Source organism: Capra hircus, chromosome 2 (genome assembly GCF_001704415.2).
Source record: "Capra hircus breed San Clemente chromosome 2, ASM170441v1, whole genome shotgun sequence".
NCBI classification, from domain to species: Eukaryota; Metazoa; Chordata; class Mammalia; order Artiodactyla; family Bovidae; genus Capra; species Capra hircus.
The window spans coordinates 64735829-64751149 of NC_030809.1; the positions used below are offsets into that span (position 1 = coordinate 64735829).

Below are 15321 nucleotides of genomic sequence, written 5' to 3' on the forward strand. Positions count from 1 at the left end.
CAGTATGTCAAGGCTGTATATTGTCACCCTGATTATTTAGCTTATACGCAGAGTACATCATGCGAAGTGCCAGGCTGGATAAAGCACAAGCTGGAATTAAGACTGCAGGTAGAAATATCAATAATCTCACATATGCAGATAACACTACCCTAATGCAAGAAAGCAAAGAGGAGCCTCTTGATGAAGCTAAGAGAGGAGAGTGAGAAAGCTGGCTTAGAACCCAACATTCAGAAAACAAAGATCATGGCATCCAGTCCCATCACTTCATGGCAAATAGATGGCAAAACAGTGGAAACAGTGACAGACTTTATTTTCTTGGGTTCCAAACTCACTGTGGACAATGAAACTAAAAGATGCTTGCTCCTTGGAAAGAAAGCTATACAAACCTAGACAGTGTATTAAAAAGCAGAACCATCACTTGGCCAAAAAGGTTTGTATACTCAAAGGTATAGTCTTTCCAGTAGTCATGTACAAATGTGAGAGTTGGCGGCCCATAAAGGCTGAGTGCTTAAGAATGAATGTTTTTGAACTGTGGGGTTGGAGAATACTCTTGACAGTCCCTTGGACAGCAAGGAGATAAAGCCAGTGAATCTTGAAATCAATCCTGCATACTCCACTGGAGCATGCATATCCCACTGGAAGGACTAATGCTGAAGCTGAAGCTCCAACACTTTGGCCACCGGATATGAAGAGCTGACTTATTAGAAAAGACCCTGATACTGGGAAAGACTGAAGGCAGGAGAAGAAGGGGTGACAGAGAATGAGACGGTTGGATGGCATCACCAATTCAATGGACATGAGCTTGAGCAAACTCCGGGAGACAGTGAAGGATAGGGAAGCCTGCTGGCATGCTGCAGTCCATGGGGTCACAAAGAGTCAGACCATACTGAGTGACTGAACCTCAACAAAATCAACTACACTTCAGTAAAATAAAAAAACAAAACAGAAGTGAGAGACATCTATGGTTGTCAGCAGGTGGTGAGCTCTTACATGAACACAGCTGATCTCAAACAGGTGGAGTTTGAGACTGTGGATCTCAGGTTCAAAACACAGATTTTGTAGGGAGAGACCCAAATCTCCTCCACCACAAGTCAAATAAAATAAGCAATTTAAAAAAGGGATTGGCAAACGTGTTGTTAGAAGAAAGAGAGAGACTTCTTGTATCTTTATTCAGACTCTACTTATTTATGATGAACATCTCAGAAGTGAACATTACTGACCATCTCCCTTGAGCAAGAAGTCGCCATCCTTGAGTGTCTGTGCCATTGGGCTCTCATGACCACTCGATCTGAATCGTCCATCCATCTTGCTTTTGCTCAGCTTTCTGCTGTGGGCCTGGGCCTCCAGCTTTAGTTTGGACCTGGCTCTGGTGTGGCTCCTGGCTGCTGTCTCTGGGTGTCTCTTATCTGCATGCACTGCAGATCACGCCCAGCATTCCAGCCCGAATTGGAGCCATTCCCTGCTTCTGAGTTGGATGCTTGTTTCTTATTTACTACTTTTCAAAACTGTACTGTGTCTCCTAGGAAGCTTTCTAGTTAGACGAGTCCTCTCTCACTGTCCCTTGAATCTCTACACTACTTAGCGGATGTTTCCAGTGACAGGTATGGCTAGCCTCAATTCATTGCTAATGGTGGGCATGTTATCAGCCTCCCCTTTCAACTTAACTGTAAGATTTTTTTTTTCCCTCCAGCTGTGACATCTTGCATATAGCAGGAATTAAAAATATTTAGTGAAATAAATGATATCAGATTAGCAGTAATTCTGACCTTGTATTTGTTGTTTACTCTTTGCCGCTCCTCATAAATGTCTTTTTTTAATTTAAAGGACATATGATCCTTACCGAGGTGCACCTGCCTGGAGAGGAAAAAAAAAAAAAAAACAACTTTCAGAACGCATCAGAATACTACAATCTATTTCAGGATGGAGCATCTCAGCTGAACTGCAGAGCTGATGCAGGAGAGCACACCAAAGAAGAGAGAAGTTGAAGATGCCAGCAACACAAGTAGGGTGAACAACATGTTCCCCACAGGGAAGCTTGTCTTCCAGTGACACATGGTAAAATATTTATGAATAAAGAGACCCGAACACTCAATCTCATTCATCATTCAGTTCAGTTCAGTCGCTCAGTCGTGTCTGACTCTTTGTGACCCCATGAATTGCAGCACACCAGGCCTCCTTGTCCATCACCAACTCCCGGAGCCTACCCAAATCTATGTCCATTGAGTCAGTGATGCCATCCAGCCATCTCATCCTCTGTCGTCCCCTTCCCTTCCTGTCCCCAATCCTTCCCAGCATCAGGGTCTTTTCCAATGAGTCAACTCTTTGGATGAGGTGGCCAAAATATTGGGGTTTCAGCTTCAACATCAGTCCTTCCAATGAACACCCAGGACTGATCTCCTTTAGGATGGACTGGTTGGATCTCCTTGCAGTCCAAGGGACTCGCAAGAATCTTCTCCAACACCACAGTTCAAAACCATCAATTCTTCGGCGCTCAGCTTTCTTCACAGTCCAACTCTCATATCCATACATGACCACTGGAAAAACCATAGCCTAGGCTAGACGGACCTTTGTTGGCAAAGTAATGTCTCTGCTTTTGAATATACTATCTAGGTTGGTCATAACTTCCCTTCCAAGGAGTAAGCGTCAAAATGCAAATCAGAGCCACAGTGATGGACTATTGTCATACCTACTTGGATGGCTATGATAATTGACAAAGATGATGATAGCAATCATAACAAAGGAAAATAACAGGAATTGCCAAGGATGTGGAGAAACTGGAATGTAAAATGGTGTAGTCATGTAGAACACAGCTTGGCTATTCTCAAAAAGTTACACGTGAATTATCTTGAGACCCAGTAATTCCTCTCCTATGTATATACCCAAGAGCACTGAAAAGGTAAGTTCACACAAAAACTTGTATATAAACATTCACAGCAGCATTATTTCAAATAGCCCCAAACTGGAAACCTCCCAAATGTCCACCAACTGATGAATAAACACAGTGTAGAATGTTGATAAAACAAAACCTTATTCCCCGTAAAGATAAACGAAGTAGTGATAGATGCTGTGACATGGATGAACGTTGAAAACGTGTTCAGTGAACAAAATGAAAGTGTTAGTGGCCCAGTCATGTCCAACTCTTTGTGGCCCTTTGGACTACAGCTTGCCAGGCTCCTCTGTCCATGGAATTCTCCAGGAAAGAAGACTGGAGTGGGTAGCCATTCTCTCCTCCAGGGAATCTTTCTGATCCAGGCCTCGAATCTGGGTCTCCTGCATTACAGGCAGATTCCTTACTACTTAAGCCACCAGGAAAGCCCAGTGAAGAAGCCAGTTACTAAAGGTCACATATTATATGACTACATTCTTATGAAATGTCCAGAAGGGGCAATACCAGAGACAAACACTGGTTGAGCGGTTGCCAGGGGTAGGGGAAACAGGAGGATGGGGGCATGAGTGCTTCATGCTTACAGGATTCTTTTTGGCAGAGATGTAAAAGTTCTGGAACTAAGTACGGATGGTTGTGCAACATTGTAAACATACTAAGAACTTCTGGGGTTGTCCACATTAAAATGATGAAAATGGTTCATTTCATGTGATGTGAATTTCATCCCACTTTAAAAAATACTCTGGGGGACTTCCCTGGTGTTAACAGTGGATAGTAGTCCACTTGCCAATAGGCGGGGACGTGAGTTCAATCCCTGGTCTGGGAGGATTCCACATGCTGTGGAGCAACAAAGCTCGTGCGCCACAACCACTGAGCCAGCACTCTAGAGCCCGTGAACCACGACTACTGAGCCCATGCACAACAACCACTGAAGCCCATGGACCTGGAGCCTGTGCTCCACAACCGGAGAAGCCACTGCAGTGAGAAGCCAGTGCACCACAACTCTTCACAACTAGAGAAAACCCGCAGGCAGCAATGACCAAAAAACTAATAATAATAATTTAAAAACCAATTAATTAAAAAAAAAACAACCTCTCCTATGTAATGTACCCACTGTGGAGTCTGACACACGTTCAAAGTATATAGTGGTGGAATTCCCTGGTGGTGGTTAGGTCCTGGCACTTTCACTGCCAAGGGCCCAAGTTCAGTCCCTGGTCAGGGAAATAAGATCTCACAGGCTGAGTGCCAAAAAAAAGTATATAGTAAACGTTCTGGAGAATTTTTTTAAAGGAGACTAAAGAGACAATGCCAAAGCCTTTGACTGTGTGGATCACCATAAACTGTGGAAAATTCTGAAAGAGATGGGAATACCAGACCACCTGACCTGCCTCTTGAGAAACCTGTATGCAGGTCAGGAAGCAACAGTTAGAACTGGACATGGAACAACAGACTGGTTCCAAATAGGAAAAGGAGGATGTCAAGGCTGTATGTTGTCACCCTGCTTATTTAACTTCTATGCAGAGTACATCATGAGAAATGCTGGACTGGAAGAAACACAAGCTGGAATCAAGATTGCCAGGAGAAATATCAATAACCTCAGATATGCAGATGACACCACCCTTATGGCAGAAAGTGAAGAGGAACTCAAAAGCCTCTTGAGGAAAGTGGAAGATGAGAGTGAAAAAGTTGGCTTAAAGCTCAACATTCAGAAAACGAAGATCATGGCATCCGGTCCCATCACTTTATGGGAAATAGAGGGGGAAACAGTGGAAACAGTGTCAGACTTTATTTTGGGGGGCTCCAAAATCACTGCAGCTGCTTATTGCAGCCATGAAATTAAAAGATGCTTACTCCTTGGAAGGAAAGTTATGACCAACCTAGATAGCATATTCAAAAGCAGAGACATTACTTTGCCAACAAAGGTCTGTCTAGTAAAGGCTATGGTTTTTCCAGTGGTCTTGTATGGATGTGAGAGTTGGACTGTGAAGAAAGCTGAGCGCCAAAGAATTGACGCTTTTGAACTGTGGTGTTGGAGAAGACTCTTGAGAGTCCCTTGGACTGTAGGGAGATCCAACCAATCCATTCTGAAGGAGATCAGCTGTGGGATTTCTCTGGAAGGAATGATGCTAAAGCTGAAACTCCAGTACTCTGGCCACCTCACGCGAAGAGTTGACTCCTTGGAAAAGACTCTGATGCTGCGAGGGATTGGGGGCAGGAGGAAAAGGGGACGACAGAGGATGAGATGGCTGGATGGCATCACCAACTCGATGGACGTGAGTTTGAGTGAACTCTGGGAGTTGGTGATGGACAGGGAGGCCTGGCGTGCTGCAATTCATTGGGTTGCAAAGAGTTGGACACGACTGAGTGACTGAGCGACCGAACTGAACTGAACTGAACTGAAAGAGATACAAACCATATGATCTTTGATTGCATCTTGGCTTCCCCTTTTCAAAAACCAAAACATCCCTGGTATAGAAGCATTATGGGGACATCCCTGGTATAGAAGCATTATGGGAACAACTGGGTAAATTTGCATATAGGCTGATGATTTAATGTTATATCAATGTTAAAGTTCTCAGAAGTAATTATGGTGATGCTGGAGAATGTCCTTGTTCTTAGGAGCTAAAGCCTTTAGAGGTGAGGCCTCATGGTTACTGTCACCTGCACTCACTTCCAGATGGCTCAGGGAGATGAAAGGAGTGTGTGTGAGTGTGTGTTTGCACTTGTGTGCGAGGCACAGTGCTAACTACTGATGACCATACATCAGTGTGTGTGGGTCTCACTGGATGGTTTAAAATCTTTCAGCAAAAAGTTGGGAGAAAATATTAAGTGAATAATACATGATCAAAACTGAATTTAGGATATGATTTCAAGCCTGTTACAAAGCAGCACAGGAGGAAGGAAAAACACCAGGGTTAACAGTGGTCACTGCATTATAGTGATTCTTTTTCATTTTCTACACTTAAAAAATGTTTTCAAGTTTTTTTTACAATGATAACATGTCCTTTTATTTTTTTTACAATAGGGAAAGAGTTTTTTTTCAAATGGTGCTGGGTAACCTGGCATACTCTCCATTCAACTAAGGCCAGACCCTGAGTACAGACTCACACAAGATTCTGTGAATTCACAGAAGGGGTTGTTTCTCATGAGAGGTGGCAGGGTGCAAACATCTGGGCTGGCCCCAGAGCATGCAGTGAGTTCTCTGTCTGGGCAGTGAGGAAGCAGGGCCGTGACAGGGTGGCCACCTAACCAAACTATCCAGGAGTCTCTTTTTGAACTCAGTTTTAGAGTTTCCACAGTTACTTCAGCTGAGTCTGTACATGTAGATCTGTCTTGTGTGGTCTGGTAAAAACCTGCATCTGAATTTGAAAACCTTCACTAGGAGCCTCTCCCACCCCACCTGCACTGCCAGGCTCCCCAGATGGCCCTTGCAGCTCACAGCCCAGGGCACAGGGGACTTGGGTGGGGTGAGAGATAGTCAGGCAAGATTCAGGGCCCCTGAGTCACCCCAGGGAGGGGGTGTCCTGGCGTGAGGGGGGTGCACTTTGGTTCTGTGCCTGTCACACTTGGGAAAGAGCATGGTGTGGTCACATTGATTTACTCCTGATAGAAACTTCACTCTGAAACAAAGTCCATTAAAGGGGAGAAAATAATCAAATGTTTCAAAGGGCATAAAAAGTTACTACATTCATTCATTCATTGTGTTTCATGGATAAAAAGCCATTTACCAAAAACACCATCACTTGATGCAAATAATCATGGGACACTTACCACTTCAGGTGATTTTCAATCTCTTCACAAGTGTCCTGTCTGACTTTCTGTTCAAAGAGTGCTTCTTTCATTTGTCTTGTTTTTGAAATCTCAGTGCCTTGGTCCAAAACTGAGGGCAGGAGCAAACAATGATTATACCAATAATCAAATCAGAATCACTGGCTGGGAGAAAAACATTTCTAACGGCAAAATGTAACAGGGCTCTAATTGAGTTTTGTTGCTGCTGCTCATAAGCAGTAAATATGAGAAGCAATAACTCCTTTAGATTCTGCCCAGAGCTTATTTATGATGGATTCATTGCTTACCTTCTCTCAATTCTTTAATCTTTAATTTTCCTGGTTCTTGGTTTAAAACAGTTGCCACAGCAAACGGATTCAATAAATCTACTGGAAATCTCAAGTTGTGATATTCGATTTCCTGAGACCAAATCAGGAGAGAAAAGTCACTCTTTGGCCTCTCTGTTGTTCTTTCTGTTGTGGCTACCATAATGCCCACTTTACCTTAATCTTTGGAGGCTTTGCCTTTGCTGGCAATTGGGGAAAAGGTACACGTGTCATTGCCTTTTCTGGAGGAACAACTACTTTCTTAGAAAGAGTATTTACTCTTTCAAATTCTTCCAACCTAGAGTTGAAAACAGATATTAAATTAGTATTTAATGCAACAACACAAGGCTCCAAATTTTAGTTCTTTCCAATAATATCAAGACTTATAGTCCATTAAATACTATATCTAAACTATGAAATTTTAGCTGTCATGTACGGATGTGAGAGTTGGAACAAAGAAGGCTGATTGCCAAAGAACTGATGCTTTTGATCTGTGGTGTTGGAGAAGACTCTTAAGAGTCCTTTGGACAGCAAGGAGATCAAACCAGCCAATCCTAAAGGAAATAAACCCTGAATATTCATTGGAAGGACTGATGCTGAAGTTGAAGCTCCAATGCTTTGGACACACCTGATGTGAAGAGCCAGCTCATTGGAAAAGACCCTGATGCTTGGAAAGATGAAAACTTCAAGGGAAGGGGGCATCAGAGGATGAGATGGTTAGATAGCATCGCTGATTCAATAGACATGAATTTGAGCAAACTCTGGGAGATAGTGGAGGATAGAAGAACCTGGCTTGCTATAGTTCATAGGGTCACAAAGAGTTGGAGACAACTTAGCGACTGAAAAATGACAACAAAACTCAAAATCAACTTGGGTGCTAAAACAGCGGTTTATGAAAATAAACACAAGGTCAGGGTGGCAGAGTGTAGTCATAAATAAACAGTGGGGCAATGGCTATTGTCCTTACGTTCTCAAAGAACATAGTAAGTGGAAAATAGGACGTGCTGAAAAATGCTCCTGGCATCCAGCATAATTCATTCCTAGGCTATTGGTTTTCCATGGCTAAATTTATTTACCACACTAAAAAACTCTTACATTGATTTATGTATAAAAGAATAATTATGTTGTTTGTAACAAAATGTTTTAAAAAAGTGATTCATAATATTGTAAAAATGACTACACTATGCAAAGCAATCTACAGATTCAGTACAATCCCTATCAAATTACCAATGGCATTTTTCACAGAACTAAAACAAAAAATTTCACAGTTTTTATGGAAACACAAAAGATCCTAAATAGCCAAAGCAATCTTAAGAAAGAAAAATGGAGTTGGAGGAATCAAACTCCCTGACTTCAGACTATACTACAAAGCTACAGTCATCAAAACAGTACAGTACTGACATTAAAACAGAAATACAGAACAATGGAATAAGATAGAAAGCCCAGAGATAAACCCACACACCTATAAGCAACTTGTCTTTGACAAAGGAGGCAAGAGTATACAATGAAGAAAAGAGTCTCTTCAATAAGTGGTGCTGGGAAAACTGGACAGCTACATGTAAAAGACTGAAATTAGAACACTTCCTTACACCATAACAAAAATAAACTCAAAATGGATGAAAGACATAAAGGTAAAGCCAGCAACTATAAACTTCTTAGAGGAAAATATAGGCAGAACATTTTTTGACATATATCACAGCAAGATCCTCTTTGACCCACCTCCTAGGGTAATGGAAATAAAAAGAAAAATAAACAAATGGGTCCTAATTAAAAGGAAACTACAAACAAGATGAAAAGATGACACTCACAATGGGAGAAAATAATTGCAAATGAAGCAACTGACAAAGAATTAGTCTCCAAAATACACAACCTGTTGCAGCTCATGCACCTCTCTCTCTCTCTCTCTCTTTCTCTCTCTCTCTCTCTCTCTCTCTCTATATATATATATATATATATATATATATATATAAACTCAATAAAAAAAGGGGCAGAAGACTCAAACAGACTTTGCTCCGAAGAAGACATACAGATGGCCAATAAACAGATGAAAAAAATTATCAATATCACTCATTATTAGAGAAATGTGGATCAGAACTATAGTGAGGTATTATCTCACACTAGTCAGAATGGCCATCACCAAAAAATTGACAAACAATAAATGCTGGAGAGGGTGTGGAAAAAAGGGAACCCTCTTGCACTGTTGGTAGGGATATAAATTGATACAGCCACTTTGAAGAACTGTATGGAGATTCCTTAAAAAAAAACTAGAAATAAATCTACCATATGACCCAGCAATCCCACTACTGGGCATATACCCTGAGAAAACCATAATTCAAAAAACACATGTACCCCAGTGTTTATTGTAGCACTATTTACAATAGCCAGGACATGGCAGCAACCTAGATGTCCACCAACAGATGAATGGATAAATAAGCTGTGGTACTATATATAATGGAATATTACTCAGCCATAAGAAGGAGCAAATTTGAGTCCATTTTAGGGAGGTGGATACAGAGTGAAGTCAGTCAGGAAGAGAAAAACAAATACGGAATATGAACGCATATATATGAAACCTAGAAAAATGGTACTGATGAACCTATTTGCAGGGCAGGAATAGAGATGCGGATATAGAGAAGAGACTTGGGGCTACAGTGGGCGAAGGAGAGGGTGGGATGAATTGAAAGAGTACTATTGAAACATATTTACCATATGTAAAATAGACACCATATGTAAAATAGATACCATATGTAAAATAGATTCCATATGTAAAATAGATTACCATATGTAAAATAGATACCATATGTAAAATAGTGCTGTATAACACAGGGAGCTCAACACAGTGCTCTGTGACAACCTAGAGGGGTGGGATGGGATGTGGGGGTGGCAGGGAGGTTCAAGAGGGAGAGGACATATGTATACTTATGGTTGATTCATGCTGTTGTACAGCAGAAAGCAACGCAGCACTGTAAAGCAATTATCCTCCAATTAAAAAAAAATGACTCAGGCTAATGTTTGAGATCTTTTCTATAAATGAAAACTGCTTTGAACATGGCTAGGTATAGACAGGGCTGCTTCCATGTCTGCAGAAGCTGTTTATTTGTCATGAGGGGTAGTAGAACCACGCTATGTTCATAAATGCTGCCCATGAAAGCATTTCCTCAAGCACAAGTTTGGTGGGATGACACCTGTCGGTGACACTTGGGAGAGAAGATGAGAAATTGCTGCCATTTAGGCATTCTGACACTGTTTGCTTTGGTTGAGCACCTACTGATCCGGCTGTCCTGTATAACACAGGTTATATGCCCGCAATCCCAAATTCAATAAGGCCAGTGTAAGAGTTCTGAAAGGTTCCAGGCATGGGAGAACCTGTCCCTGGGTGGGAGTGATGCATACTGATGGACGCACTGTGAGGTGCAAGGGTGAGATGCTTGGTTAGGGATGAGCTGTGGCCTGGTGTTCGCATCTCAACAGAGCAGAGCTCTGACACCACCTCTGCCATAAACATTTGGGAAACAACCCAGAATATTTGAGGATGACCAAAAAAACCCAGTCTCCTTGAGATGGAACCTTCTACACTGTTAACGGGAATGTAAGTTGGTGCAGTTATTATGGAGAACAGCATGGAGGTTCCTTAAAAAACTAAAACTAGAGCTACCATATGATCCTGCAGTTCCCCTCCTGGGCATGTATCCAGAGAAAACCGTAATTCTAAAGATACACGCACCCCTATGTTCATAGCAACACATTTACAATAGCCAGGACAATAGCCAGAGACAACCTAAATGTCCATCAGCAGATGAATGGACAAAGAAGATGCGGTGCATATATACAATGGAATACTATTCAGCCACAACACGAGCAGAATAATGCCCAACAACATGCATGGACCTAGAGGTTACCATACTACGTGAAGTAAGTCAGCAAGAGAAAGACAAATACCATAAGATATCACTTATATGTGTGGAATCTAAAATACGACACAGACGAACTTATCTACAAAATAGACTCACAGGCAAAGAGGACAGACTTCTGGGTGCCAAGGAGGAGAAGGATGGGGGAGGGAAGTCTTAGGAGTCTGGGATTCACAGACGCAAACTATTATATACAGGATGGGTGAACAACAGGGTCCTACTGTATAGCACAGGGAACTGTATTCAACATCCTGTGATAAACCATATGGAAAAGAATAGGAATAAGAATATATATACATGTGTGTATATGTATATATGCGTATAACAGTCACATTGCTGAACAGCAGAAGTTAACACAACAGTGTTAAGTCAACTGCACTTCAATCAGAAAAAAAAAAAAAAACAGTCTCTTTAAGAAGTCTAACTGCTAGTGTTGACGATGGAAATGAAGGGATATGAGAAAGCGAGAAACCAAGAGTTACATGGACTTGGCAGTGCCAATCGGATGTGAGTTCATCACACATCCAACTCTGAAGCAAAAAAAAGCACCTGTGAAATCTTCAGAGAACACTGCAGCTGGATCATTTTTCCCCTTCCTGGTGGAACATCTGTGTTCCAGCACTACCTGAAGCCCAGGGAGACAGGCAGGTCTTGAGACATGGTCCTTGAAAACGTCAAGAGTGTTCTAGATCAGATGTTAAACTCCAGATGGGAAAGCAAAACATAGTTTAAAGAAGGTGTGCATCTGTTCCTGCTTGGAGCTCCTGCCATGCAATGCGCTATTGTGTTTAAGAATGTGTCTATGGAGGGGCAGACATGTCAAAGTCCCACTCAAGTGACGCCTCTGAGGAGGTCATCTCTGTGTTGTGGTGCATGTTGTGAGTTGCAAACAGCATTCTTCTCAGTCAGTTAACTGACACCAGGAAAATGAGGACTATTTTTCTTTTATGTCCAATGCTACCTCTTTATTGGCTGAACTATTTTAGTTTTACTACAGGAACTTGCAAGATTTGGGTTCAGCAGGTCACACGAATATTCTATAGTTGATTCAAGCTGCTTTGGCTTCTGAGAAAGAAAATAATAATATAAATATATAATAAATCATGGAGTTCTTATTTTGTAGGTTGTTTTTCCACTTTTAATATGTCTAATGATGTTAATCTGTGATGTGAATGTATGTGTGAAGGGGAGAGGAGGAAAATCAACCTTTGCCTTCATCATTTTCAAAATATTTATAAGGATTTTTCAAGATTAGGATAAAATTTTTTCCTTTTCACTTCTATAAACATAATGCAAGTTAGAAAACACCTTATTAACTAGATATACTTGGATATAAAAATACAAGCTCACATTCACTGGAAATGTAAGTTCAGGGCTAACTGTTATAGTTAAACCCATGGGTTTAAAACTTAAAAATGGGTTTAAAACTTAAACCCATTCACATTTTTACTCTGACTCGAATGCTGAGGGTGCTTTAAGAAAATCTCCCACCCAGCATGTTTCCATTTCTGCCTTATGTTAAAGGCATTTGTTATACTTATTTTGGCTCCTGTCTTCAGCATCTTTAGAGTGTGGACCATTTCCCGTGGGGCTTTGCAGTGGACACTGCACAGGGCAGGCACTCCACTCATTATAATATTATATTGAAACTTAGAATATAGCTATGTGGTTCTGGCATTATGACTTGAATTTTTGAATAGACACTAATACACACATGTGGCCAACAATTCAAACAGTGCAGTGATAGTAATCAGTGAAAGAAAGTATCCTCTCCAAAATCTCTTTTCTCAGTCAACTCTTCTCTCTCTTGGCAGAAGCAACTATTGCTACAAGCACAGAGATATTCTCTGTATCACTGTTACATATTAAAGGGTATTTTATGAAGGTTCACCATTTAAGTAAGTTTCAAAATTGAGATAGAATTGACATGTAACTGTATATTAGTTCCAGGCATATTAAGTAAGGCTTTGATGGCATTCTGCTACAAGAAAGAAACAACGGAATGGATGAAAGGAAGAACTGGGGTTTGGAGGATAAACAGAAGTCTCCCCAGGCAGCCGTACTTTAAAGCCACGTTGGGGTAGCATGTCCCGGTGAAGACACACTCGTACGGTTGAGAGTTGAACTGTGAAACCCACAGCTGCATTTTTATCTGTGCCATCCCATACTGAAACGGGGTAAACTTCACTGTCACATTCATCTTCCCATTCGCCGGGATTATTCCTGGGAGGAAAGACATGAGAAAACGTGATGCTTTTTCTTCCTGCCAAGTCCAAGCAAAGAGGCTGACTCTCACACACATATGTATTCTTCCCATGGGAAGCACAAGTATTTCTACTATCATTGTATAGTCTTTTCATTAAATACACGTGAATCAACTTCTGCATGTTCACACTGATCTTATTTACCAACTACTACCCTAATCCTTTTTACTCATAACTTGATTGTGCCAGTTATATAAACATATACTATGAGTCAGCGTTACTGAGTCAGAAGTGAATTCCCAGAACCATAACCTTTAAGCCATTATTAATAATTCCCGGATATCAATGTTCATGCTGTGAGCCACAAGGAAAATGAAGGAACACACGTAAAAGTTTGTGTCCAAATAATTTGGTTCCCTATATTTTTGTGTAATTTGATTCTCTCATTTTATTTCTTCAGGATAGACAACAGTTCTCTCCAAAGGCAAATGTCACATGATGCTTATTTCTCCTTTGTGTCTCTGGTGCCAACAGGGCTTGGAACGCAATTAAGTGCTCAGCAAACATGGAAAGGAAAATAAAAGGCAAGGAGGGAAGAAGGATCAATATGCTAGGTGTGAGAAGGGCTACCATTTCTGACTTCCACTGAAGGCTTTCTGGTTTGCTCTCTAGGTGAGGTGGACTCCTCTGGTTCCCACAGAGGCCTTGCCCGGCAACCCCCCTCCTTCCCATCTAGGGTCCCTCTGAATCTTGGACCACCCTCTGCCTTGCTCTCTATGCCAACCCCACAGCCCTTTCATTTAGCCATCCAGACATTCACTGAGCACCTACTAGGTGCCACGCACTGTTTTAGGCACTTGAGACACAATAGTAAACAAAGCAAAGTCCCAGGGGACTTCCCTGGTGATCCAGTGATTAAGGCTCTGCCTGCCAATGCAAGGGGTGCAGGATCTATCCCTAGCCAGGGAACGAAGACCACACAAGCCATATGGCACAGCCCGAACACACACACACACACACACACACGCACACACACACACAGACACACGCACACACACAGCCCCAGAGCTCACAGAATTTATGTGCTGGCCAGGATGGCAAATAAAAAGAAATAAACAAGTGAATATAAACTCTCAAGTCATGTCATGAACACAAGGTAGGCCATGGGGAAGCAAGTGACACCCAAGGAGCTATTGGAGACATGGTGAACATCAGCTCTCAGGTGAGAAGATGCTGAAACAGAGGCTTGGATGAGACGTGGGGCTGCTGCTCCAGTCCCCAGACACTGGCACTCTGGACCCCATGCCTTGGCACTTGCTGTTCCCCAGACTAGAAGCCCTTCCTCCAGATCTTCCTTTAGCTTCCAATCTTCTGGAATCACCTCTGTCATCTGCCTCCCCTAGCTAAGTCTCACAAAAGCAGATACCTGCTTGTTACTGTGTTCCCAGCTCAATAAACAAAACGTCAAAGCCTATGTCAGCCCACAAGTTACAGGAAACTCCTCCTGATGCTCCATCTGCAGAAGCCTCCACCACCCTCCCTCACCGATACCCTGCGGTCCTCAGGTATCACCCGAACTGTCACTCTGAAAAGTTTACCAGTCTCCCAACTAGTCTGCAAGCCCCTAAGGCAGATACCCAGTCCCAGAGCTCTTTTATCTTCTCAGATCCTAAGCGCTGTGCTTCAGAAAAATACATAAAACCCTAAAGACTCCACCAAAACAGCTACTATTAACAGAATTAATGAAAGTAAAGTTGCAGGATACAGAATCAATATAGAAAAATCAGTTGTGTTTATATACACCAATAACAAACCATGAGAAAGTGAAATGAAAAAACAATTCCATTTATAACAGCAACAAAAAGAATAAAATGCCTCGAAATAAATTTTTTCAAGTTTTTTTGAGAAATAATCAACATACTTCTCTGTATAAATTTAAGGTATGAAGCATGATGGTTTCACTTCCGTATTTGTGAAATAATCACAATAGGTTTAATTAACATCCATCATTCTAAATAGACACAATAAAAAGAAAGCCCAGGAATAAACTCATGCATATATGGTCAACTGGCAACAAAGGATCCTAGAATATACAAAAGGGCAAGGACAATCTCTTCAATAAAGTGTTGGGAGAACTGAACAGCCACATACTAAAGAATGAAACTGAACCACTATCTTACACCACATACAAAAGTAAAATTCAGGAGGGAGGATTAATTTGGAGTTTG

General features: G+C 41.6%; 1 protein-coding gene across 1 annotated transcript in view; it reads right to left on the bottom strand.

The window, feature by feature from the left end:
* Positions 1-15321, bottom strand: part of CFAP221 (cilia and flagella associated protein 221) — a 124602-nt gene that overhangs the window by 59844 nt on the left and 49437 nt on the right. Inside the window, exons 7-11 of the mRNA XM_013970323.2 lie at positions 12953-13112; positions 7156-7276; positions 6961-7072; positions 6656-6764; positions 1767-1854 (exon numbers count right to left, since the gene is read on the bottom strand). Coding sequence (XP_013825777.2) covers positions 1767-1854; positions 6656-6764; positions 6961-7072; positions 7156-7276; positions 12953-13112 — 590 coding nt within the window. The remainder of the gene's footprint in view (positions 1-1766; positions 1855-6655; positions 6765-6960; positions 7073-7155; positions 7277-12952; positions 13113-15321) is intronic.